The 27,623-nt window shown below is 43.0% G+C and overlaps 1 protein-coding gene and 1 long non-coding RNA gene across 7 annotated transcripts in view; one reads left to right on the top strand and one right to left on the bottom strand.

The window, feature by feature from the left end:
• NRK (Nik related kinase) overlaps nucleotides 1–27,623 on the top strand; it is a 97,125-nt gene that overhangs the window by 65,614 nt on the left and 3,888 nt on the right. For 5 of the 6 annotated variants that reach the window (XM_021406499.1, XM_021406501.1, XM_021406503.1 and 2 more), the window contains 12 exons: nucleotides 1,845–1,942; nucleotides 3,052–3,170; nucleotides 6,094–6,187; nucleotides 9,132–9,305; nucleotides 10,107–10,236; nucleotides 10,618–10,776; nucleotides 12,378–12,521; nucleotides 13,777–13,911; nucleotides 15,776–15,876; nucleotides 16,386–16,535; nucleotides 19,716–19,875; nucleotides 26,808–26,947. In XM_021406499.1, the coding sequence (XP_021262174.1) occupies nucleotides 1,845–1,942; nucleotides 3,052–3,170; nucleotides 6,094–6,187; nucleotides 9,132–9,305; nucleotides 10,107–10,236; nucleotides 10,618–10,776; nucleotides 12,378–12,521; nucleotides 13,777–13,911; nucleotides 15,776–15,876; nucleotides 16,386–16,535; nucleotides 19,716–19,875; nucleotides 26,808–26,947 (1,604 nt within the window). The remainder of the gene's footprint in view (nucleotides 1–1,844; nucleotides 1,943–3,051; nucleotides 3,171–6,093; nucleotides 6,188–9,131; nucleotides 9,306–10,106; nucleotides 10,237–10,617; nucleotides 10,777–12,377; nucleotides 12,522–13,776; nucleotides 13,912–15,775; nucleotides 15,877–16,385; nucleotides 16,536–19,715; nucleotides 19,876–26,807; nucleotides 26,948–27,623) is intronic. The other variant, XM_021406500.1, reaches the window with a different exon arrangement.
• On the bottom strand, nucleotides 6,196–26,897 carry LOC110403373. Its single transcript, XR_002441630.1, has 7 exons — nucleotides 26,813–26,897; nucleotides 25,661–25,727; nucleotides 14,362–14,485; nucleotides 13,201–13,285; nucleotides 10,522–10,638; nucleotides 9,112–9,294; nucleotides 6,196–7,462 (listed from the first exon to the last, which is right to left on the bottom strand). It is a non-coding gene; the product is annotated as an uncharacterized LOC110403373 (long non-coding RNA).

A 27,623-nucleotide genomic window follows, 5' to 3' on the forward strand; every position in this document is an offset into this window, starting at 1 on the left:
GCTTTTTCTGTGGGTCAGCTCTAGGACAATTTCTTGTGTAGCTCTTTGCAAAGCAGAGTATTTTAGAGCACTTTGTATCCGGGTTGATGCAGATGGGTGACATGGGGAATCACGCCCAGTTCAAGGCAGGGTGGATGCTAAAAATGTTCTGAAACCACAGCAGTGAGCTGCTGAGGTCATTTATTTTTAAACTGAGGCTCACATTGTTAATTTGCAAACTCTTGATAAATGCAGAACAAATTGCTTATTTATTACATTTGCACAAGCAAGCCAATTCTGCTTTCCCTAACCATACAGGGTAGGAAGCTTTGCTTCAAGGGAAAACCAGAGCACAGTTTAAACTGCTTGGGGTTTGTTTCTTTTTGCTCTTATGTCATTTTATGTTTGAATAATAGCATGATGATGAGCAACGAGCAGCAGCCCAGCTCAACTTTGCAGTGTCTGCATGATGTGTAACTCCTGTGCTATTTTGGCATGGGGAAATGAAAACCTCACTAGCCTTGGAAAGAATAGAAAACCTCCCTTGTGGTTTAAACTGTCTCCTTGGGTTCTTAAGTGTCATGAAATTACAGCTAGTTCTGGCATATGGTGTTCCAGAGTTTGTTGCTTTCCCAAACCCACAGGGACAGTGAAATGTGCAGGAAGGGCCTATAAATACTTTAAAACTAATATTGCCGCCGAGTTGCTTAGGTACTCATTGACCAATAAGGAATTCTGAATTTTAAAAGCTTTGCAAAATGCACGAACGCGTGAAGCTGTTGTGATAAAACTAGCTAAATTACCAAATACCAATCTCAATTTGTCTTCTCCCCGAGCTGGGAAGGAGTCCTGTTGGTAGCAGCGGGATGGTCTGGGAGGAAACTGCTGAACGAGGCAGATGTGTCCCAGTGGCAGGGCGGGGGCACATCTGCTCTCCCTCTCTTCCCTTGTCTCACAATCTGTGTGCAGAAGGCGGCATCCCTCCAGGGCTGCATTGGCTCATCCCAGATAGCTCTGCTGGGGGAATCGAAAGGGAAGGTTTTGCTTGATGACTTGCAGGAATCCCTCCTAAGATGGCAGCAGCACGTGCAGGAGCCTCAGCTCCTCCATTGCGTGGGTGTTTGGTTGCCGTGCGGGCATGGTGCTGCAGCTGGAGGGGAAGAGCAATGCCACAGCTTCTCTGTCACCAGGGCCTGGCCTCGGCTGTGTCACGAGGTGCTGCGCGGGTGCAGGCTCTCGCTGCCCACTTCTCCATGGGGCAGAGTGGAAGTGGAAGCCTTGGTGTGCACCGAGGTGCGTAGGGGAAGCAGGGACAGAAAGGTGGCTCTCCCTGCACTGCCGTGCAAAGTAGTGAAACCTCTTCTGCTTTTAGCCCGATGCCGTGCTGAGAAGAGGGGAGTTCAGTGCAGCTGTTTGCCCCAAGCCTGGGGTTTAGCTCCTGTCTGCTGGCATGGGGATGCAGCTGGGTGGCACCTCCAGCGTGTGCCCAGCAGCTGCTGTGTGACGAGCCTCCCCTCAACGCGGGGATCAGAGGAAGGCATTAGTGTGCCTTCACCCTTTGCCCTTGCAAGCCGCCTTCTAGTCCGTAGCAATGCTGCTGCTGCACAGTGAGGTGCTGTCACAGTTTTGTTCTGCTGGTCCTACTCGTGCAGCATGAATCTGCACCTGTACCAAGTGATAGCATCCAGAACCACCAGGGAACACATGGAAAGGATTCTGTTTGCAACAAACAGAAAAAAGAGGAAGAGAAGTTTGTTGGCAGATACTGTTGCCTGCCTTGGGTGATCACTCCACGTGCTTGTCTTACGGCTCCTCTCTCTCACTCTCTTCTGCACACGCGTTTATAAGAAATAACTTCTTTTCAGGGAATCCAGGACCAGCCAAGGGAGAGAACGCTTTGTCACAGAACCACATGCAGCTGCATAAGAAGCCTGAAAAAGTTTCTCATCCGGGCCAGATGGCAGTAGGTTCTTCTGTTACTGCTTTTTCTGATTGATGCATGGTTTTCACTGAGGGCACACCTATGCAGACAGCTCTTCTGTTGGTGTGAGCTGGCTACTGCCTTCCCACCGACATCCGCCTCTGATGTCGTGGGCCAATATCATAACAGAGGAGGCATTACTATTGGAGCAGGCCTCATAAAATATATAATATAACTAATGTATATAAGTAACCAAGCATTTCAATTTTTAATATTTGTTATTAAAACATAAAAAAGGAGAGCGACAAAACCATAAAAATAGTGGGATATTTGACCTTGCTTTTGTGAAACTAATGCATCGCTCTGGCTCGATGGCTGTGGTTTCAGTTCTTAGTGAGATCTCAAGGTGCTCATCAGAGAATTTTGACGAAATTTCATTTTTCCCGTGCCTGAAAGCAGTTGTTCACAAATATACATAGAGCCAAAAAGCAATGACGTGCATAAAGCAGGAATGTGAAGTGAGGGATGTTTCTCTTTGCTAAGACAGGGCTCATGAAAGTCCAGTAGAGAGACACAAGCAGATTTTTGAGTTGAATGTCTGATTGCAACTCTGTCCATTCCATTTGGAAATGTACAGGTCATGTATTAATGCTGACTGAAAATGGAGTCGCACACACACCAAAAAATGATAACTTTTTGCAATCTTGAAACTTACTCTCAAATTCCTTTGTCATAGAGGCTGCATCTTTTTTGCTGTTCACAGGACTGTGTTTAGCCAGTGTATCAAAATGCATAAAATTATTTGCCGTAACATGAGTTAGCAGTGCACTGTGCCTTCTCCTTGTCCTGGTTTCGGCCCAGGTAGGGTTAACAGTGCGCTGATGGCTGCTGCTGAGCGATGGGTGTGCGCTGGCCACTGCCACGATGGAGCAGGGCAGGGCTGGGCTGCACTGCAAGCCATGCTGGGCTTAGAACATTCTCCTGTGTGAATTACACCCTTGTGATGGAGCAAGGAAAGCATCAGAATTCTGATAAAGCTTTTGGTATGGAGGTGACAATAGCTACATTTGTTGGAACAGTAAGATCTTGCGCGTGCTGTTTAGTGATGTGCTCTTGCTTGAGAAAAAACAACCTGAATTTTCTCTATTCAGAGCCCATGTTCCTTTGCCAAGGGGAAGGATGGCGCCAATTTGTTCTCAAAAGCAGCAGACTATTCCTCATCAAGTGACGAAGTCGGCAGCAGTGACGAAGATGACACGAACCACATGAGGTTGGCATGATTTATCTTCTCTTTCTTCCTTTTTATTACGCACTTAAAGATAACTGGAAAAAGTTGGCATACATAAATACCTCCCCTCTGAAGTTGCTATCAGTCACTTATGTCAGCTGTAATTAAGCAGTTTAATCTCACTGTAATGAACTCCCGAGGGTAAATGTTTCCTCCATCAAATGTGTGCAGTGTAATAAGCTTTGATGACTTGCTGCCCTGGGACAATGAGGAGATGTCTCGTTTTAACTGAATATCAATAGACAGCGCTTCTTTGGAGATCACTTCCCATTGATCTACATTTAAATGGAATTTTTAAAGAAAAAAGGGAAAACCGTATACCTGCATGCTAAATACAGATTGCAGTACAAAAAGCAAGGCGAGCGTGGCCCTTTTATTCAGACTCTGTTCACTCCAGTGGAAATAATTACCACCAGAAAGCTGATAATTTCACCTGGGCTGCCTCTAACGAGGGGCTCTGTAAGACTTGCTGCCTTTCTAATGTTATTTTGCACAATGGCTGCAGTTACCAGATGCACACTGTGGCTTCCACCAAGCTGATCTCACACAAACTGTTTCTCTCTACCTTTCCAGTTTCTCTTGATGATTTTGTGACTGACATCTTGTGGTGTTTTACCTCTCAAGCACAATGTGTATTCTGCTGTGAAATAATGGAGTGTACATCTCCTGCTAGTCCGAGGTGACCGGTCAGTCAACCCTGCTGCCTGGAGCAGCACACACAATTGTATTTTAGTATTAATGAACAAAACCCCTAATTTTCTTGCAAAGTGACTTTGGTTTAAACAGTTCTAGCATTTCCTTCAAAGTGCATCACTGTGCCAGAGAGCTCTCTAGGACGGGACATAATTGCACGTGCAGGTTTGTCAGTTTTCAGGAGGAGCTGCTCAGATTTGTAGTGCTGTTGGCATGCTGCAGCATTGTTCTGATACCAGTCCACACCACTGTGCTGCTCTGAAGGAGGCAGAGTTTTTGCACCCACGTATTGCTCCTGATTGGCATTTCTGAAGTTCATTTTCAAAACTGAGGAATGAGGAAGGAGAAGAAATACTGCAGTACACCTGACACATCTGTCTTTTCATTACAGCGCCTTATTTTCTTACTGCTTCTCTTCCTAACCACTTTTTAACGGCTCTGTAAAAAGTTTTGTTCACTGTAGGTCATAGAACTCATCCTAGACCTTAGAAAGACTACATAAAAATATAGATTTGCCTTGCAGCAATGACTTTTGCTACGTAAGTGTTCGGTTTTTATATCCCTGTATGCAGTAATGGTTTGAAGGTGTCTTGCTGCCTTTGGAATTCTGCATGTGTTGTTTGCATCTCCTCTTTGCAGTCCCATAGGGAGATGGGGTCAGCAGGCTGATCCCTGCCAGGTTTACCTTCCATGCAAACAGTCACCACAAGAACTTCAGTAAAACTGAAGTACAGTCTTGCCTGTTAACGTAGACGTAGAATCATAGAATCACTGAGGTTGGAAAAGACCTCCAAGATCATCCAGTCCAGCCGCCCACCTACCACCGATATTTCCCCACTGAATCATGTTCCTTAGGATCACATCTCCACGTTTCTTGACCACCTGCAGGGACAGTGACTCCACCACTCCCTGGGCAGCCCGTTCCAGCGCCAAGTCCGTCCACCTCAGCTAGCATCATTTGTATTGAAAGATAGTTTGGGAAATATATCCTGATTGCTACCAAGTACATAGCAAGAAGGATAGTGCTCAAAATGAAAGCAGCAGCCAGCACTGAAACTTCTTGTATTCTAGATGAAGGTCTCACTGTCACAGATCAGGTCAAAACCTTTCTGTTTTTCTTGTTATGTACAGCATGTGCATGCTGGGGCTGAAGCCCTTACAGGTCTGTAGGAGTGTTTCTGTAGGGGCTTTGGCTGAGACATGACAATGAGATGACACGGAATTACTCCTCATCCACACCAGTTTTCTGGTTTAAGGACAGATATCAGTGTACATGAGCCAGCATCCTACCTGCTCATGTAGCAGGTATACTGTGTTAGCACTCATTCCTCCCACTCTTCCAAGAGTGCTTCCTCCTTGGATGCCTGCAGCTTTCACAATCCCCATTAAAAACACATTTCCTGGGGTTCATTTTGTGTAGTTCAGTTTCTTCTGGTCTTTGTTGGCTGTTCATTACCAAATGTAAATAAGGTGGCTGCAGGTGTGTGCTTTCCGGGTAAGTACTTATTCCCACCAGTAAATGGGAGATGGAGGTTGTTCAGGATCAGGACCATCCTTGATCCTACTCCATGTGCTGCCATTCCTCCTAAGTTTAGTATGCAAATGTTTACAACTCCCCTGAGAAAACAAAACAAAACTACCTAACAACCCTTCTACTCCTTCACATTTGTCTTAAGACAGCAGCTCTCTCACCAAACCTCCTCTGCTACTGTGCTGGGCAGAGACCTACTGCACTTCAATGCATTGCAGTGATAAATAAATAAAGGAATGACATAAATGAGTGGAGTAAGTAAGCTGTGGGGTGGAAAAGCACAGAAGCATGGCCAGAGCCTTCGAGGCAGTTCCACCTGAGTGAGAAAGCTTAGGACACAGATAGCAGCACATGCACGGGGCATGTTGCAGGAGGTGCTTGCCCGTGGCTCCTTGTTTCCATCAGTACCTGCTTCTGGTTGCTGTGGGAGTTACTGGGCTCCATGGGCTTGTGGCCCTCATTCTTTCCCTTGTGCTCCTCAGTGGGCTGTGGCAGCAGTGCTCGCCCCACATGTGGCTGGTGCTGGGTTTCAGAGAGCAGATTTGAGCTTGTACATATGGAGGGGTTTTGTGCATTTGTTTTTTGTTGTTGTTGTCTTGTGTGTGTGTGTGTGTATTATTTTTGTTTTGTTTTTGTTTCCCCCTGAAGTAGTTCTGTTCATTAATTGGAGTTTGTTACCAGGCAACTGCTGAGCAGCAGAGTGGCAGATTTCTCAAGGACGAGAGTTCCAGATGGGATTGAACTGAAACCCCAAAGCACCGCCACAGAACAGAAGGTAATTTGGCCATTTGTAAGGGGTGGGTACGGTGTGGGGAGAGTCAAATCGTTAATGTATGTGATAAGCACAGCATCCATTTCTCCTTGGCAGCATTTTTGCTCTGAAATCCTGCTCTGTCGTTTTAAATTATAGCTATAAGCCCTGAAAAATTGTGTACTGTTTCAGGTTTTGTGCTTCCTACAAACACGCTTACATCTCAGTACAAAATTGCACCTCTTTATTTGTCCTTGTTATTGACCTGGTCGTAGTTTCTGATGTCGACATATTTCATGAAAGGCTCTGGGCAGGTTGCAGAAAGCAATATTGTTGATTATAGCCAGCGTGCTTTGTAGCTATTAGAACAAATCTGGGCCTTCTTTATCCCAATTTAAAGAGAAGTGCCTCTTACTTTTTAAAATACAGCTGAAAGAGAGGAAAAACCCTTCATCCCTCCCTACGGGCTCAGCAGAAATACGCGTCCTATTGTATACCATGTTTAGGTTTTTTCCTGTCTGTAGTTTGTAGCAGAGACCTTAAGTTATGTGGATTTTCCCATGATAAATAGTGCAGGAAAGATGAAGACAGACAAAGCAGAACGCCGTACTTTGTGGTTGAAAACAAAAAAAAAATTACAGTAATAAGATTTGCTCTCAACCTCTGAGCATTTCCCACATATTTCTGGGTGTATTCTCATTTCACAGATAGGGAAAGTAAATTGCCATGAAACTGGTGTTTTCCCCAGAGCTGCTTGGGTGAGCTGCAACAGAGCTAGGAAGAAAAAGGAGTTTCCTGTGGCTCTGGTATTTCTAAGCTTCAGATCAGAGTGAAATCCATCCAGGCTGGGGAAGGAGTTCCACCTCACCAGCATCCCATCGTCCTCAAGGAGGAAGGGCCCTGCTTTGGAGAAGAAATTATAAACAGGGCACCAGACTGAGCCAGGATCTTAGCAGCCCATGCTGTTCATCTTCCTCAACCCTGATATTAGCATGACCCATTCATTTGAATGTTTATTGTTCTGTACCAGAAATGAGAATAATCCTGCTTATCATGTCAGAGCAACAGCATGATGGGAAAGGTTGTACTGCAGTTAATAATTTCCCTTTCACAGTACCTCCATCTTCGTCTGTGCAAGGGTGAAGGAAGAACAGTACCAGCCCCAGGCCATCTCCAGCTGCCTTGTGCAGTGCCAGAGCTCTTTCCTGGCTCTTCAGCTTCAGCTTGCCCATGTTTTTCTCACAGCAGAAACAGCCCAGCTTTTTCTCCTTCTCCTGGTTCTTGGGTGCTGGGCATAGGCTGCTTAAGAGTAAAGAGAAAGAGACGCAGGTTGAGAGTGGAGAAGTATGGAGTAGAGTAGAGACGTCATGTTTTCTGGTGGGTTTGGGGGAAATGACCCCAGAAGGACAGACAGGTAACTCCCACCTCTCCTCATCAATCTCTCTGATGCCTCTCAGTCCTTTCTTTTTAGGCTGGATAGGCAAGGCATGAGAGGTGGGTAAGTTGCCCTCTATATTAAGAAATACATAGATTGAGAAGAGCTGCCTCTGAGAAACAGCCATAATCAGGTTGAGAGCCTGTGGATCAAAATTAGGGATCAGGCTGATAACAGACAACTGGTGGTCGAGGTCTACTACAGGGCGGCCTGACCAAGAGGCATGTTGACGAGAGCTGGAACTGGATGATCTTTAAGGTCCCTTCTGACCTAAGACATTCTGTGATTTTCGTGGAGCATCCTGTCTGTTCCTCCCACCTTTGTGTCACCAACCACAGCCACCACAAGTCTCCACCATTCCTTTTCCTGGCCCATTTTGAAGTGGTTTGGGTGAACCAAGCTTCCCAAATGATTCAAAGCAGGGTTTGGCTCAGTTCAGCTGAACTTGATTTGGAGCTGAATTTAAAAGTGCCATACTGGTTTTATTCCCCGAACTCAAATACTGACATATCTTTTACTGTTGCTTTTTTAAATATAAGAATTAAAACATAAAAACGCTTACACCATCAATTATACTCCTCGTTGATTAGTTGGTTTTTAAAAGGCAAATGTCTTTCATTCAGAGTTACCTACTATTTTTTTAACCTATTGGCCAGCATTCAAAAAAGCTGAGCTGATTTCAGGAGGTTTTTTATCAGGCAGTGCAGTGGACGGATGTGCCCTGGGTTCAGCCAGCCCGGTGCTGTTTGAGTTTGGTGGTGCTTTCTTTTGTAGCACTTTGCTCCTCTCCCTGTCTGTGTTCCAGTGCCAGTGGTGTTTGGGTACTCTGACCTTTCACAGCCAGGGGTAGGTCCCTCTGCACTGCCTTGCCCATCTGGGACACTGGATACTTTACAATTCCCATCTTTTTTCCTCTCAAAGCTTCTAGTCATGTTTTCCCAGAAACTTCCAGTGTTCCAGTGACTATTTCAGTAGGGGGTGAGTTTGAGTGGTGCCTCGCAGTATTTCCTTGAAGCTAGCGGGATCCTACAAGGAGGGCCACGGTACAAAAACTCACTGTTCTAGAAATGCTGGTAATGGATCCAGCTGAATGTGGACACTCAAAAATAAGGTAGGTGAAAAGTAGCAATGAAATGAATGACAAGGGTCTTTACTATAAACTATACGTAGGTCCTGAGTTGAGAAGTACCTACTTCTGACCATGGTAGAGGTCAAGTCTGTAATGCTAAGAGAAGTCATTTGTTTCTGTGTCAGGTGTCTCTGAGGATGAAGTTCTTTCCCTGAGATAAAGTAGATGACTAACGTTTGGGGAGCACTTCAGAGGTGGAAACCAATGTTGATATCTCAGGTGTTTACCACGTGTTTTTATATTACCCCCTTTTAAATCTTTCTGTAGGGTTTGTGTTTACCCAGTGCATCACGCAGAGCGCTCCTACTCATATCCTCATTATTTATTGTCCGAATTAACAGGAGGTGCACAGAGCGTGCAAAGAATACCAAATGTGGACTTTACCTTTGTTTTCTCGTGTGCAGGATCAGATTTTAGGGAAACAAATTTCTAGCACCCAAGAAGGCCTCTGGAGCATAAACAATCAGAACTATCTCCTGCCAGATCTTCTCCAGCAAAGCCAAATTTCCAGTGCCGCTGTGAGCCCACCAAAAGTGCCACTGACTAACCAGGAACCTCAGAACAAACCTGTGAGTAAGGTATGAGATACATTTTTAGAATGAATGAATTGTACCACCATTTCCCTCCAGCCCACAGGAGTCACTGAACACTGTTTGCATTTATCTGTCCTCTATCTTTCTGCAGGGATGTTTTTCACCACACCCCTTCTTTTCTCTAGAAGTTTTATCTAGGGGGCTGATAAGAAATCTTGAGCTCCGTACCCACCTTCCTTGTTCAAAGTTTTTGTCCCTTTCTCTGCTTCCCCCCTTTCCACAAGCTAGAAGGGCCCATACCCTGTGCTCCTTTCCCTGCCTACATCAGTAGCGCAGCGTGCCTTGTCTGTGGATTGCTTTCCATCCCAGGGTCAGGTGGCTGCACAAGGCACAGAGCAGAGCAGCGTGCCTGGAGAGGAGCCCTGATACTGCTGTGAGCACAGGGGGCTCTGCTGGGGAGAAGTGTGGCACTGGAAGCAGTTCACAGCTCTGTCATGAGGCACACCCTGAGCTGCCTTATGTGAGGCAGCAGCTTGCTCCTTGCTGCACAGAGGTTTAAGCAGTGCCCCGTTGCAGATGAGACAGCAGGGAGTGACAAATGTGTACGGGAATTCTTCTGGGGACCAGTTACTTCATTGCAGTTCAGCCAGATCAAAATGCTGAACTCCCAGCTCAGGCTTCCTCTTGTTACTTCATTTTTGCCATCTACCTACTGCTCTAAGCATGCTCATCACATCTAATTATGTCACTTGCCATTTCATCTGAACTTCAGAGGCACCCGCATTGCTGTGTGCGGTCTGCTCCCTAGTGACATCTTCCTGAAGCAGTTCTTGTGTGTCATTGTAGACCCCATCCACTGAAAGTACACCTTCAAAGAGCAGCACATCATCTACAACATCGTTCACTTCGTTCATAGATCCTCGACTTCTGCCAATCACCCCTCCTACCAGTCCAGTGGGACCTCCCTGTGGTTCTCGTGAGTATGCTTTACAAAATCTCCTTCCTGACTTCTTTTGAAGGGAGGGGAATGGGTTGAAGCGTGGGGAGAACGTTATTGCTTGGCAATAATAAAACTGTTAACAATGCCTCCAGAAACTTACACTCCACATTACTATGAATTTCAGTGTATTGCTTCTGCCCCTCTTCCAGATGTGGCTCGCTCTGCTGCTTTGTTACCACAGCACTTGCTCAGGAATGTGTGAGTTTTCCAGATGTGTGGTTTTCTCTCTGGCTATCTAATGCTCTCCGAGTGTTTTCTCACCTCTCCGGATTTGTTTCATTCTGCCATGGACAGGTCAAATGTGAGATGTAGCCAAAAATTTGCATTTTTTATGATTCCACATGTCTTCTTTTCCAGCATCTAGTGCAAAACCGGAGCCTGTCAGGAGAGAGAATGCAAGGAAGGGCTCTGTTGTCAATGTTAACCCAACAAACATCCGCCCACAGAGCGACAGTCCAGAAATTCGTAAATACAAGAAGAAATTCAACTCAGAGGTCCTTTGTGCTGCTTTGTGGGGTAAGCTCAGAAGTGCTTGGGCATGTGTATAGAGGGAAGGCAGCAGGAGAGGTTGGAGGTGTATGCCAGTTAGATTTCACAGTTGTATCGCACCTTTCCTGTCAGAAAATCCTAGCGCAGCTCACTGAGAACATTCCTCCATTACTCACATGGCTCTGCCTTCCTGCTGGAAGGTGGCAAACAGATCAGTTACAGTTGCAAGGGATTTTGTGCATCAGATTGAGAAAACATTTTGATCAAGCACCAAACTGAAAGTGTGCTTGCTGGGAGAGCCAAAAGTTGCAAATGTTTTGGTAACATGAAGCAAAAAAGGCTCATGCTACTCTGTCTTATCTGCATATCAGTATAGCTAATCATGCATAAACCTGACTAGTGGAAGTTGTCTAAACCAGGGATTCCAAGAACTTCCCTGTCCAGATTTTAGCCACCACAGACTGAAGCAGGTCAGGCATCAACTTTTCCAAAAGCCTGACTTCATTAGTTTCCACAGTCAGGACTTAGAACCTCGCTGAATGTCCATTTTTACAGGGCCAGCATCACATGGCATGAAACCAAGATCAGTGTAGTCGGACCATTTTTCAGCAACTATTGACTTAGTCCCACCCTCTCTGTAGTTAAGTTCTCAAGTTGTTTCAGCCATCTGTCTACCTGTGAAGAACAGATGCATTCTATAGGTCTCACCCAGCCTTTCACTCGTCATCACTTTGACTCCAGAATGGAAAATGAATGAAGTAGGTGAAACATTATCCAACAGAAATGTAGATTTCGAGTTTATAGATTCACGAGTTTTGCATAATGTAGGTTTGCAGGAGTCCAAGATTTTAAATTAGGAACAGAGTTATGTAGCATGGTCTGTAAATGACTGTGCATTGAGGTTGAAGAGTACCAGGTACTCATCAAAGCATAGCCAGTAGAGAAGTTTGCTTGCTACAGCAGGAAACCTTCTGTCATTTCTTTAGAACCTGCTGATTAGGAAAGGTGGCTGCCATGCAAGCGAAGCACAGTTGTGCAGGGTGCATCCTCTGATGTTAGCAACCCATTGGAGCCTTCACTTCCCTGGGAGCAATTGAATTTCAGATAGATTCATTCCTTTAATTAAGCGTATGAAAGCATTCTTGCAAAAAATAATTTTCAAACAGATATTCTGCTCATCTTTCTTCCAACAAGTCTGGCCCTCCTCCTGCAATTTGTATTTGGGGGAAAGAGGGATTGTATAATTTTTGAAATTGGAAGAAATCCTTAGATCCTTCAGTTAGATCTCCTGTGTTGACAACAGAGTGGTGCTAGACTCCCTTACCATGCTGAGAAGTTCAGGTGACTTGTATTTTTTTTTGATTATTTATTTTTAAATCAATACTGACTTCAGTGGAACTGCTCACGCTTCAGATAACACGGGCATGTAAATGTTCCACTGGGTAAAAATTGTAATGGTGAGAATGGTGCTTTTCTTTTCATTTTTCTAGGAGGTCATTCACAGAGCAAGAGAGAAATTATTAGCTACTATTGAGAGTGCTAAGTAAAAATCAATTCTAAAAAACAATTAACACTTGGCTTCTGAATCATTCGGTGATCCGGGCAGGTTTTTTTCTGTGTATCAACAGGAGTAAATTTACTGGTGGGAACAGAGAACGGATTGTGGCTGCTGGACAGAAGCGGGCAAGGAAGAGTTTATTCACTGATTACAAGGAGACGATTCCAGCAAATGGATGTTCTGGAAGGACTCAATGTGCTAATTACTATATCAGGTTAGTTCAGTGTCTAAAAGTATCTGACCTGCATTGGGGTTGGAAGCAATTAGAGAAGAACTAGGTTATAAACTAGGTTGAGGAATTTCCTCTTACAGAAAATCACAGGATAGTTATTCTTGTTAATAGGAAAACTCTCTTGAATTTTTAACACTTACATTCTCTTCTCAGATTCACATGAGGCTCTGGGAAATTTCATTACCTAGTTAATGTGTAAAATGGTTTCTGGGAGGTTATGCACTGTTTCATATTCTTAAAATGAACTGGTTCTCAGCAAGTTATAGTTTGTCAGTCTGATCATGTTTGTGTAATGGGTGAGCATCTAAGTGCAATTCTGTTTGAATATAATTAAATAACCTCATTCTGTGGGCAGTGCAATGTATAAACAGTTACAGAAAAGTGGTAGACACTGAGAAAGCATTGGTAACAGTAAAGGGAGTAGCACCTTCAGCCTCTGCTGACGAAGAGCTTGGACTCAGCCCTTCAAGGTACCAAGGCCCTTATTGCCCACAGTTGAGAGCAGCCTTAGAAGAGTACAAAACAAAGCCAAAAATTGAGGTCCAACGAGGAATGGCTGCCACTTTTCTCCAGTCCAGGCTCACTGCAGTAGGTGATGGTGAGAGCTATTTGCCCCGCATTGCCACGTTCAGTCACTTGTGACACGGTTCTCTGGACTAACCTGTGATCCCAGGCTGCTGCTGATCTTTCTTACAAACCAAAGCAACAGAAGGACTGAGATAAAAGATGACAGAGTAGTTCTCACCCTGAAAGGCATCCAAAAGAAAATAGTTACCTGTAATGAAGATTGTCAGTTAATTAGAACTCAAAGAGTTACTAATACAAAATACCCCCGGTAGGTGATATCTGTATTCCTTCCTTCGCATCAGAGAGCCACTGCCAGGCAATGTGATTATCTCTGATAATACATGCATCTATAGAGACCTCTTCTTTGGCCTGGGGGAAGGATTTTAGTCAGATATTAAAATCTTACGTGAAGCGTGAGTCACAAGTGCTCATGTGCAAATGCTGTAGCATTACTGTAGCAGACCAGCTCACTCCTGAGGGCCAAAACCCAGGTTCCTATTAACACCAGGCTTTTCTTTTGCTCTGCTGGGCTCTTCTCTCACCTTGACAAGGCACAAGGATCTGCTGTACTCAGGGTCACAAAACTCCAGGTGTTTTGTGTTTGATTTTTTAATGTGGAGGAGATTTTGTACCTCAGTGAATTGTTACGTTATTTATTTTCAAACCCCAGGGAAGAAGAATAAGTTAAGAGTCTATTACCTGTCATGGCTGAGAAATAAGATTTTGCGCAATGATCCAGAGGTGGAGAAGCGGCAAGGCTGGGTGTCTGTGGGTGACCTGGAAGGCTGCGTACACTACAAAGTTGGTAAGGTCACTTTTGTTCTTTCCTTGGACAGCTGCTCAATCATCCCTTTGCATCCCATGCCACTAGTGTTTTACTTCAGCTGTGTTTCAAAATTGCATTGGGATGACTTCTTTTAAACCTCCTTGTTTTACACAGCAGATGCTTTGCTCCCTGTCAGTCCAGATCACATCTCTCCTTGCGTGTCCTCTGAAAGCTGGGAGAAGGGAATACCAGCACTACTCAGCTCAGACAGTGGTTTAGAAATCCTGTAGTTACTTAAGACTTTAATTAGACTGGTGTTTTCCACTTCTGTGCATCAGCTTCCCTCCTGGCCCTGAGTAGCTGCTAGTAAACTGCAGTAGTAAAGTGCTAGTAAATTGTATTTGTCGGATGTCCATAGATAGATGAGATTGGATGTCCCAGAGCTCATGTCTAGTTCAATGACCTAAAAATACCATTGTTTAAACTTACCCACTGGAAATGGTACCGCAGCCGTTGAAATATCGTCTTGCTTTTATTTGGTTTTCAAGCAGTCCACTCTTGAAGATGAACCATCAGTACTGTGATCATTTCTGTCATTTAACTGTGTGAGAGGCTGTAATGTATAGCACAAGTTTTGGTTTGAAACACGGTATATGAAAGTGGTGTTTTTATTCAAAGTCAAAGAGAGAAATGATACAGACAAGTGCAGGAGGCAGGGAGGTGGCTGGCTCTCATAAACGCTTTGCTTGACATTTCTTTGCTTTTAGATCTCATTAAAAGTGGTAAGGGTTAAATCCAAGAAAGAATACGTAACAGATGTGTTGTTTCCTTTGTGGTTAGAGCTAAGCACCACATGTTCCACTTCAGTTGCTCCTTTTTGGGTTTGGTGTGTTTTAAAAAAAAAAAAAAGGTTATTCTAAAATTAGGCAAACATTTTGAGCTTCTGTTCACATGTGACAAACCAGTGTCACTGCTTTGGCAAAGCCGCTGTTGTGTACCTGTTGGTGAACCTTCTTATACGTTCACAAATGCTTTTACAGCCATTTGTCCTGCTAAAGAAAGGAAAGGATGGGTTGTTTTGTGTGTTGGTACATTTTGTTTGTTTTTGCTTTTCCCTTTCTCATCCTTATGCAATCTTAACACTTCTGCTGTACGTTTGGGTTGGAGTGAACTGCTCCTGCTGCAAGCAGCAACGCTCCTTAGCTCACGAGTGTAGCACCTCCATCTTCTGTAAATCGCTGCCACGCAGACGCTGAGTGTAACATGGAGAATGCATCACGATAACCTGGCAGACCGAGCGCCTCTGGCACAGTGAAGGAAGCCTTAATTTTCAGTGCATGATTCTTTGTTTATTCTTGATGGGCCCAACATGAGCTTAGCCTACTAGGAGAAATTACTCATCTCTCTTAAAGGCTTACTCACCTCAGAAATATGAGAGTCCTTCACCCACACTAGCACATGGATTTAGCCCCATACGTGAACAGCGACATGAAAATGTAGCCTGCAGTGTAACAAAATCGTTCACCAGCAGCCACCAATCCTCCAAAAGTAGCTTGGTCACAGCCAGCAACGTCGGTGTGGGTTCACATTTGAAAAATAAATGTCACTTTGCTATAGGGTCAAGACCTTTTTTTCTGACTAGTGAGAGAAATACATACGTGAGAAGCAATATGTAAATGTTGCTAAGAGTCATTTGGCTTTACTGAGAGTAAATGAAGTACAGGTGTGCAGTCAGGGTAATTCACCACTGATATTAAACACTGGTGTCCAGAATCCATTAGTTTCCCTTGATGGATAGTGTCTACCTCTGCCAATAATACACTGAAATTATTTCATCTAATGAGATGGTCTTTGATTTGAGAGTCTGTCTGATACCTAAGGAATTGTTCTTCTTGTATTACAGTAAAATATGAGAGAATCAAATTCCTTGTAATTGCTTTGAAAAGCTCAGTGGAGGTTTATGCTTGGGCTCCAAAGCCTTATCACAAATTCATGGCTTTTAAGGTAAGTGAAACTTCACTTCGGTTCAGACGTACTACCGTCATCTCCTCTTTGCTTTTTGTTGCTTTGTATAACATTTATTTCTAATTAAAGATAAAATGCATGTTCTTTTAAAGAAAACATGGCTCATTTGACATACATTGGAGATGGCAGGCATAAAACTGTCAGAGTCACGATTCTGTTAGATGTGAACATCTCATTGCAGTGCTGTGCCAAGATTTTCATTTGAATTCATAAAGCTGATGCTGATTTCCCTCAGAGGAGGAGGAAATTTAACATAAATAGCACTTAGCCTAATTTTTGCCTAGTCCGTTTCTAGAATCTGGATTTTTTCAAAACACAAGTGAACTATCCAACTCTTTGCAACTCAATGGATGATCCATACTTAGCTCCTTAAGTATAACATGTTCATGTAGGCAAAATAGAGAACTTTTCAGTTCTGAAAACTCTTGAGAAAGATGATGTATGTAAATCTGTAACAAAGAGCTTTATGGTGTCTTTTCTTCTTCCAGTCCTTTACCTCACTTCATCACAAACCACTGTCAGTTGACCTGACTGTTGAAAATGGGCAAAGATTAAAAGTGATCTACGGCTCTCTAGTAGGCTTTCACGCCATCGATGTGGACTCTGGATCTGTGTATGACCTCTACCTTCCAACACACGTAAGATACTCCAAGAAATTACATAAATGCCTCTGTCCTTTGGGCTGTATATTGCTGATAATCTCGTTAAGTGGTGTGCTGTATTTCAAAACACAGGGTAAGAGAATAATTACTCTACACCAGGCAATAGAAATCAGCTATTCACATGCTTTCATAACAGTGAACTTCTGCTAAAGGGCTTTTCTTAGATTTAGAATACCTATTGTAATGGTTTAATTTCAGAAAGCCTGTTGTATGGACAGTACTATTTTTAATCAGTTTATCCTGGAAATTTAGGACTTCTTTAAAGCATGCAAAGACAAAACAATATCTCCATGAGTTAGGTGACTTTCACAGTCTGCCAGTGTTCTTTTCCATCTTGATAACAAGCAGATTATCACTGAAACAAGCTGAAATTTGGCCTGTTTAAAAAGACTGTTGCAACGTGTTTAAATCTTGATCCACTACCAGCATGTTACCTCTGTGCCAAAAAGTACCTGTAGGTGGAGGAGCTGGGTACAAGTTGATTACGAGTATACAGGTGCACCCATGCATTTCTTCACCATTGAGCAAACGTGCATTTATTTACACGATTATGGATTTGAGCTCAGTGTGCAAAATGTGATTTGCTTTTCAGTTGTGACTTTGCAGAAATTCAGCTTCCAGACAAAATAAATTTGCAGATTTTCTTACTGGTTAGTTGTCCACGAAATCATTCCTTACACCCAAAGAATGCAGGATTTTCTCATTAGATTTTTCAAGCAGAAGTAGGCATGAAGGGTCATGTGCACATATTGCGTGATGTACCTGTTCGTTTAGATGATGTTGACTGATAAAACCCAACTTCAAGTAATTCCTCTGTAGAACTGAAGGACTGATGTGGGGCTGTCCAGTATAAAGTTTGCGCTGGTTTTGCTTTTGTTTGTTGGGATTTTTTTGCTCATATTAATTTTTAGTCATTCTAGATAGTTCATTCTAAGTTGTGGGTTCCAAAAGCCAGAGAAACTTACAGGATTAAATCCAAAAAGCTAGCAGGTTTCCATGGCTCCAGTCTGATGGGACGCTCCTGGCCGGGGAACTCCTGAAAACCTCCCTGAAGTCAACAGAGCACTCTGTATGGGCAGTGATAGCTAGTGGGTGCCATTGCCTACATGTAACCGAGGCAATGTGACCTCCTGCAACTCAAGAGGTTTGAGGAGATGTCACCCCAAATCTGCATGTTGGACCCTTTTATCCCACGCACAGCCCCCAGCCCAGGGTTTTCAAAGCAAACGAAAACTCGTGCCTTCCTGGCAAGCCACTTGCTCACTGCACCGCCCTGCCGAGTGACAGTTCTGATACCTGTGTTTCTGATGGCCGTTATCTTTGAAGATGATTGTTGATAAAGTTCTCTTAGTATAAAAAGTCACTCTTCTGGCTGTTCAGAACAGTCTGCTGAATCACCTGCTACAAGCTTGTGCTGTTCTGTTTTGGTTAAGGGGCTTATTTGTCTTGTTAGATGGTTTATTTAATCCAGCAATTAGGAGCTTTCTTACCTGTGCAACCATGGAAAATTCACATCAGTTTATAAATCCAAGCATGAGGCCTGCATGCCACCCTGCAACTCGGTTGCTAAGTGAGGTGAATAATGACTTGTCAAAAAGATCATCAGTGTAATTGCCCAAGATATGAAAGGCAAAGAAAAAAATGAAGCTTCTTAGAGGCTTCAGTTTTTAACAGGCTGCGGATGTAATTATGTACGTGAGGGGAGAGATTTCCCAGGTGAATGTTCTGGATATGTGGGGCAGCTTTAAAACCGGCTCCGTTCCTGTGTGCTCTTCAACCAGAAGTTAGCATGTACTAAAAATATATTTTCCCTTTAGAATTTTAGACCTGAAATAGATCTGCTACTACCGTAGCTCTAACTTTTTCAGTGTTTTATTATTTCAAAGAGCATCTGATAAGAGTGGATAATTTTCTCACGGAGCTTTGTGGTGGCAACAGAGCAGACTTCAGCAGGCTGACTTCAGATACTCTTGCTTTCTGGTAGCCTCTTGTCCTGGTTCCCCACCTCTTTCTCCATCTCTTACCTGCTCCGATCGCTCATGCGAGTACCAAGGCAACGCATTAAAATTGCTCTGCGGCTCTGGATACCCGTTCTAGTGTTACGGATAGTTGTTGCGGAGGCACGGAGTCAAGTGGTTGGCCTGAGTGTGTTCAGTTTGGCAAGTACAGCTTCAGTGCTTCTTTACTGTTCTTTGTGCCCTTATGGCATGTGTAAGTGTATGTGCTTGCAGAAAAAAAGATCTTTGTGTTGCTGGCTTGTGAAAATGATGTCGAAACTCCGATTGTATGCTTCCTATTAAAAAAAATCATCGTAGCGATTTAATTTACTACGTAATTAACATCCTATTTTGAGTAGTGCTTTAAAAAAGAGTTGCTTTCTCATTGATTTTAAGGCTCTCCTTGTTTTCTTTCAAAAATGCTTTCATAAACCCCCACCTTCGTAGCTGTACGCTTAGCTCTTTGTTTTCTCACCTGGGGCGTGCGTTGGCTTCTGGGAGAGACCCTGGTGCATCCAAGAGCTGTTAGAATACTTGGTGTGAGTGACATGCACTGTTTCTTGTGGCATGCAGAGTACGTACGCTGAACAGCATTTACTGAGGGAACTATTGGTAGTGCAGAATGTTGGAAGTGAAGGATGTAGAGCAGCTTGTGTTTGAAAGGGCCGGGTAACTTCTCAGCTTGCTGTAAATATTGTTAAATGTACAGGTTTTCTGGGGGTAGGGAAGTAGCATGGAAAGTGAAAGCGCTGATTTCCTGTAACGTGGAAGCTTTTGTCCTTCCTCCATCTTCTGAAATAACTGAATTCAAATTTATTTTACCTTTCTCCTATTTATTTGATGCAGACATTTCTTGAATGAATAAGTAAATATTATTGTGGCTCTGTGGCTTCTTGAAACCAATGAATACTGGTAAATATAAAGTAAATATTCAGCACTGATCTGTTTGCAAACCTACTGTAATATCTGAAGGGGGGAGGAAGGTAGAAAACCCATTTCAGAGGCTAACCAGCAAACCCTACAGCTTTTCTGAGAACAGGTTACTTTCACTTTCCATGAACTAGTTCTTTTTATTGCTCTGCCAAGCTACTTAGATTGATGTAATTGCTAAAACTGCAGTCCACTTTCTGATATAAATTGTAGTAAAATATGGTCCTAGATCCAGGGAACTATTCGCCCACATGCCATCATCATCCTCCCGAATACCAGTGGAATGGAACTTCTACTCGCCTACGAAGATGAAGGCATCTACATTGATATATATGGGCATTTCACAAAGGAAACAGTTTTGCAGTGGGGAGAAATGCCAGCATCTGTAGGTACGTATGAAAAACAGCACTTCATTAAATGTAAGATTCTGCTGCATGAAACCTGACTTTATGAGGTTCCATCTATAGCAAAGTGGTTGTACGGCACATAAAGCAACTTCTGAGCAAACCAGGTATCTGAGGAGTGAAGAGATTTAGGCATGTAAATGCTGAGGCAGCCAGTGACTGCAGTAGGGTCTTCACATTTGGATCACAGAGTTTGTTTTCTTGTCATGCTGTTTATTGCATCATACCTGTCCTATACAGCCAAGCTTTGCCAAGGGTGCAGCCTACCACAAGTTTTCACAGAGAGAATTATGTGAATCACAGACACAGAAAAGGGCTCATGTCACAGCCCATAGCATTTTATGTAAAAATTCACAGCTGTAGAAAGGTGTGTTACTGAGGTTTGTAACCGCTGTCAAATGGCCCCTTAATTTTATCACAGCGTATTTCTAAGAGATTCTCCGTGTCCCCGTTTCCAGTGACTCTGGAGGAGGAGGTTCTCACTGTAATTGCAGCCAGGACAGCTGTTTGTTTCACCTTCCCTGGAGGGCTTCCCCTTATCAGTGTGAGGAAAACACAGGCAGATTTTTGTTTTTATTATTTGTTGCTTTTAATTTCTTTTCTGGCTCACTCCTGTTCTGCTGTATCTTAAAACAAACACACCAGCAAGCAACAAAGCCCAAGGCAATTTTTTGAACAATTCAGATTGTTCAAAAGCAGATTATTAGCTTGGCAGGAACTGGATGCCATAGTGAAAAATCAAAAATGTTCACTTTTCTCCTTCCACTTCTAGTTGGGTAATTTTAGGAAAAGCCCATTACAATCAGTAGAGTAACACCCCTGAGTAAATACAAGGTCTGTCATTTGTGGAGATTTTTCAACAGTACTGAGAGCATGAAACCAACCACTGGAACACAGATTGCTACAAGAGAACTTGTCATTTTTGCACTGTTAGAGTAACATTCAGCACCAAAACTGCTTCACTTCCAAGAATGAGGTATGAAGTCATAAGCTAACTGTACAGTATTTCCTTCCTCCATATTCGCCTGTCTCTGCTTTTCAGCCCGTATCTGGAGCTGTGGGGCATAACTAAAATCTATCAAGTCAATTCTCTATTTTTCGTATGAATATCAAACAGTCCTTCATATGTAGAAATTGTATTTTACACCCCCTCCAAATTAATGTTAGACATACCATAAGAAATAATAATCCAAGAGCAATTGGGAAGGGTAGGAAGAGTTCTAAAGAGCAGTACTGAACATGACTGGAAGATGCACTGAAGAATTACAGACGAATTTCATTGTGGGAAGTACTTCCTTAGGCCTTAATAAAAGTAGCAAGCTGGTCACTGTTACTAGATAATTAGCCAAAGCGTTTCAAAGACCAAGTGATACATGAGGAACAAAGGGCTTTTTTACATCTTGCTCTAGAAAGGGAGATGTTACAGGAATGGGTGCCTATATTTATGACTGCTAGTTAGGAATCTGCAGTTCGTGACACTGGGCCCTGACTGCCCTCAGAGCTTTTTCACTTTATCTGGACATGTTGCAGGAATGCCTCCCTCAGCAGTGGGCCACAGGGAGCTTAAGTCCCTTTTACTGACACTGCTGGAAATACTGAATCATCAAACCCACAGAAATGTGAGGTAGGTTTGTCAAGCGTTCTTGTGCCTGGGAGTCACGCTGCCTCCCCTTCACTAGAAACTTCCTTGCCTTGAAGTGAATAAAGCGTCACCACTTTGGGCCAGCTGAGCATGTGATCCTCTGTGCCAGCTCATTGCTCTGAGTTCTGTCTGCATCTGCCTAGGAATGATATTCTCATTTTCTCAAGACTGGTTACACATTAAGAGTGCTATCTGGGCACTCTCCACGCTTTCATGAGCCATTTTTCTTCTGTCACTACAATAATCACCTGCACAGAAAGCCATCAGTACAAAATTACCCCGACATTTACGGTACAGTATTTTGGGGCTGTCATACAGACAGTTGTTGGAGCAAACATTTCTGAAGGCAGGACCCTGTCTGATGGATTTTACTGTATTAGGAGTCCTGCATATGAATTGTTGGAGGAAATGGCCACCACCAGAGAGGAAGGCGTCCCATGCGGGGATGGGTAGGTAGCACGGGTGCAGTGAAACATCCTGCTGAGGTAGCAGAGGGTGAGTTCAATGCAGGGTTTAAGATGGTAAGGTTAGGAGTGCTGAGTAAACGGATGGCTCCTTGTCCAGTTCTTAGTTTAATTATTTTGAACTAAAACTTCTGTAGTTGGTGAGAGTATCTTGACTACTAAATAGATAAATAAAAACCCCGTATTGTAATTGAGAGATTTAGGGCACAGAAACTAAATGTAGCTTACTCTCACAATCTTCAAACTGGGACCTCTGTGACCTATCTGTTAATAAGAAACTGGAGAGAGGGAACTAAAATCCATTGGGAAATTAAAATTGTACTATCCACGTGTAATCTGAAAGACATTTCATATATGTAGGGCTAAATATAAATAGAGCTGTTATGTTTTCTTTCTATAAAACAAGATTAAAAAAGGGTTTAAGAAAGATCAAGTTAATAAGATTTGGGAGTACCTTCTGCCCTTTGGTGTGAGTAATGAATTATTTACAGTATGTCTTAGAGAGCTGGCACAAACTGGATACTCCCAAAGAGCAGGGAACCAATAGAAGTTCTGATTTCCTTTGCTGGGTGCATATTAAAGGCAAAAAGGACTTTATGTGGAGAAACTCTGCTGCCAAACACTGGCTGTATTACTGTGTCGGTGCTCTATCAGTTATCCTTAACAGATGTTGAAATTCTTGCTGTCCGACTCGTGCCCAGTTGGCAGCACACAAACAAGTGCCCCCTCACCCTGACCACGTTCCTGGCTTTTCCCAAAGAGGAAGGACTCAGCAGAAGTCATGATTCCAGAGCACATGGGGTTTGACCGAAGGGCCGAAGAATGATTCATTAGAAGTAAAGAGGGACTCGGTTTTAAGATCTGTATGGTCTGTAATAGCTGCTATCTTTCACTGTCAGCAAAGTCACTGGCCGTTCTGCTTTTAAAAGTTCATGCCCAGCTGCATATTTGCCTGAAGCAATTTTCTCAAACGTGAATAGAAAAGCGAAATTCAGACAGCTTTTTTTTGCATTGAATTTCACATATGCATACGCTGACTCTCTCTTATAATGAATTCAGTAAGTCATTGTACTCCATAAAATGGAATTCAGTGTAACGACTCAGGCATACCAAAGTGGGTCAGAATCTTTTAATTCATATTCAGTTTGTTCATTTCAAGCTTCTTGGCTTATTTGGAATCAGTTACCCAGGGCATTTTTGGAGTCTCCATCACCAGAGGTCTTTAAGGTCAGGTGAGACAAACAAGTGTCGGAAGTGACACCGGTGTGACACAGAGAGATGGACGGAGGAGAAGGTGCATTAAGGTCCTTTCCTGCCCTATTTCTGTAACACTAATCAGAAAATCCTGACTTTGTGTTATTTTGCTAAAAGCTGGCCTGATTTTGCTCTCGTGCACAGATAACTTGGTAATAACTGCTTAGGGCAGTGAGTCACATTCAGAGCATTAGATCAGAAGAGGGATTTCTGAAGGGAAAAAAACAAAAATGAGAAGCTTAAGAAGGGAAGTAAGGTTCCTGCAATACTTGGGCTGGCTCTGTGGTACAAAGGGCACTTCTCAGACTCCCCGTGCTGCTGATGTGAGAGCAAGAGATCATTAGCTCATGTCAGCAGCACTTCATTGAAGCTAATGGCTTCAATATGGCTCAGTTATTTCTCTCACCTTTCCTGCCTCCCTCAACCACTTCCCCTTGAAGCAGTCACTTCCGTGAGTGGGGGCTCTCCTCAGCCTAATGCTAAACACACACTGTCAACAGGAAACACCAAGTAGGTGGTCTTGCCCCACTTTTAGAGCAATCTTAATGCTTTCATGATGTTAAGAGACTGATTCTGATCCCGCTTCCCTAAACTGACTTTATGGTGTATGTTCTTTGATCTCCAGGGAGTAATGCTGCTATAGATGGTGTAACAAGAACCACAGCTCAGGCACAACTGCAGGTCTTTTAAATACGTGGTAATGTGAGTGAGGCAGGGGAGCCTCTGGCGTTGCTCCAGAAGTTTAAGCAGCGTTGGCACCCTGGTCTGAACTGGTATACACCTTTTCTGCCGAGCTATCTGAAGGACATGAGCAGCTCCCTCTGTCTAGGACTGCTGGAAACCAGTACAATCCTGCACTGTAATATAAACATACTTCAGTTTTAACAGCTGGAAGCAGAGAATATTTTGATATAAAGCTTGTTGAGGTAGAAAGTGGACTCGAGTATTCCAAACTTGCTTACAGTATAGGAGCTTTTGTTCCAGAATAAGTAGACTTTAGTCTGAGTATCTAGTCTGCTGGCAATTCATTCCACATGACACATTTGTATTTTTGAGTAAGTGCTCTCACATGGTTAGATTATCAAGACTCGGAACTTTGAATTCACAATCTGCTCCCCTGCAAATTAATTTCCATGTATACACTAATCCTTATGTGTGGATAACTCCACAAATGGTATAGCATGGTCTTTCTGTTGGCATATATGTCTACAGATGCAATTTGAGCAAAAATCTTTATTCTGCCACAGGAATGAGTTTTGTGCTACTGGTACTTTGAATTTTTCCATTGTCAGTTGACAAGTTTTCAGTATGTTGGCCACCCAGCTGAACATCAGTAGCTGAAGGTGGCCTATCTGTTGTATTATGTTCTTATGGTAGCACTGCTTTGGAGATCAGTTCTCATCTGAACACAGCAGGAGTGGCCCAGACATCCAAGGCCTCCTATCTTGGATGACCTAGAGGTTGCAGCACAACCTGACTAAGCTGTTACTAAGCTGCAAGTATGATATCAAATTGAAATCTGCCAGGGGCATTGATACAGCCGATACAGACATAGGGTACTGACAACTTGAATGCAGATTTCACAAAGTAGAAAAGGTAAGGAGAATTATGAGTGGATTAGGTCTTTGATGTTGGACCTACAAACTAAACTGTGTAGCCACAAAATGTCTTAACACTGTTTATATTGTATATAAACAATTACACATATACAATTGTTTACACCTCCCTCAGTGTCCCACCCTCCGGGATCAAAACCCACCTGTGTCTGTGTCTGCTGTATTAAAAAGCTAAATTTGAAAATGTTAGCACAGTGTCAGTGGTTGCAAAATACAGCAGATGTATTATATTGTATCATCTTCTTTACTTTTATGGTCTAAGCCTACTCTATTGCAAGGCTTTAAGAAACGGACATTGCTTGCATTAAAAATGTAGGACAGGCAGGCACTACCCACTGAAGCTAAAAAACCAGTCAGATGCACACATTCCATCTAGACCATTTCAGAGTGCCACAAATCTCAGACTAATAAAAAAAAAAAAAACAATTCATAGCTGAGCAAGAATAATTTCTGAGCGTTGGCTATCTAGAGCATAAATAATGTGTTTTGTACCGTGGAAGCCAATACATACAATAGTCAGAGATCTTCCACTGAAACTCTGCCTAATTTGAAATCTGTGGTGTTAACTCCTTCAGCACTATCTTGGTTTCTCATCTAATTGCCGGATTCAAAGGGAATAACACAGTGTGCTTCCACAGTGCTGGAGTATCTTCTTGGGTTATGTGCAATATCTTCAAAAACAAATGATGGAAAGACAGTAGCTTGAAGGACACCAAATAATCGTGCCTTAGTCTCAGATTCAAAAGTATTTAGGTTTCAGACTACCTCAAACTCAGTAGTTGACATGTACATACCTAACACATACCTAACTTCCTCATGGATGGGCACAGATAGACAATCGAGATTTTTCTTGGACATGCGCTGTGAAAGGAAGTGACACGAAATGAGCAGAAGTTGCAGCAAAAGAAATTCCAGTTAGATATTAGGAAGACATTTTTAACCACAAATCTCATGATGCACTGCAGCAAGGGCACAGAGAGGTTGTGAAATACCCTTCAAAACATGACGGGACAAGCTCCTCAGTAACCTTGTCTGGTTCAGCCCTGCTCTGAGTGGGAGGTTGCACAAGATGCCCTTCACAGCCCTTCCCCCCACCTTTTGTTGTTCTAAAATATTTAATGATGTGTACTTTAGATAAACATAGAGTCGAAATTAAGTCTGAGAAATTGAAATTTGCTTGCTCTTCCCAAGAGATTTTGTGTAAACTTAAAAATCATCCAGAATATATTGTTATCAAACAGAAATGTTTCAGATCTGTATTGATAGAAACAAGGTAAGAATCAGTTTTTCAGCTGTTGAATAGGTAATTTTCATGGCTTTAAAGCACTCAAATCTGCAGTACAAAAAAAAAACGTTTGTAGGAAAAAGAAAGAAAGGTTCCAGTCTCTTGAGTGAACTGAAGAGGAGGGGAAGGAATCTTGCTTTGGTACCTGGAGCACTGTGCTCACTCTTCTATAGAGAAGTTAAAACAAAGGGCAATAGTACAAATAAAATGGAGACCTTAGAAATACTAAGAAATAGAATTACAGAAAAGGAAAAATTAAAACAAAAATGTTTACAATTAGAAAACGTCAAAATTCTGGCCCAAATTGCTTTTCAAATACTAATGTGCCAGCATCCCCAGGGAGAGGCTTGCCTTGCTGCACTCTCAGCAGCTCCTGCTGTACAGCACCGCTGCTAGTCTCCTTTCAGGCTCTGCATTGTAAGCTAGGATTTAGCTCTTCAAAACATATCAGCAAAGCCTTTGTGCACGAATCCCTTTTTTGAAGCTGGTACTGTATTCCAGCTGTAGATGGAGCTCTCACAAATGGCTGACTGTATCTGTGTTCGGGGTTCTGTTCTGTAAAAAATTCTCGCATGAGATTAGCTTGCAAATAGTAACAAGCAAGTATATTGTTGGCATTTTTTAACTTACCAAATCTGTTCATTTTCTTCTTACAGCTTACCTTCAATCTAATCAGGTCATGGGCTGGGGAGAGAAGGCGATTGAACTGCGCTCTGTGGAAACAGGAAATCTGGAAGGAGTATTTATGCACAAGAAAGCGCAGAAGCTGAAATTTCTATGTGAAAGAAATGACAAGGTACAGAGATGACTACAGTGTGTTGACTGCAAGGAAAACGAGTAATTCTCAACTATAAGACTAAGACCATTTCTTAACTGCGCATTTACACTGGTTATTTCCAACCTTAGTACAGCCTTCCCAACCAAAGCAAATGTGGACAGTGAGCCCATGAAGCAGTCACTGTGGATATTCCACATGTGGACACAGCCCTGCTTTATCCAGCAGTGTCACAACTGCTTTCCACAGAGTTTTCACTGATTTCAAAGGTGATAGCAAATACAGACGTTTTAAACTGGGCAGACTTGGGCAAAGCAAGTGCCGTGGCAGGCTGGGAGCCAGCTCTGGTAATGGCCAAAGACAGAAGTGCCCCTCCTGCACTGCTGAAATGGCACACCGTGCTGAGCAGCCATCAAGGTCCAAACAGACAGACACCACCAACAAAACAAAACCACAAAACACTCTCCGATATTGCAGGTGGTAGAATATGGAGAATCAAGTATCGTTTCTTGCTTATGGCATTGCAGCGCTTGATAAATATTATCTGAAACCTGTTTAGTCCCACTAATACACTTAGAAAAACTTATCCCCCCAAACTGGTTAGATTAATTGTTTTCAACTGTGTTCCTGTGACCTTCCAAACAGAAATATACCACAGATATATCCCAGCTGTCGCACAAGCACCGTTTCATTTATA

Source organism: Numida meleagris, chromosome 8, assembly GCF_002078875.1.
Source record: "Numida meleagris isolate 19003 breed g44 Domestic line chromosome 8, NumMel1.0, whole genome shotgun sequence".
In the NCBI taxonomy this organism is placed as follows: Eukaryota; Metazoa; Chordata; class Aves; order Galliformes; family Numididae; genus Numida; species Numida meleagris.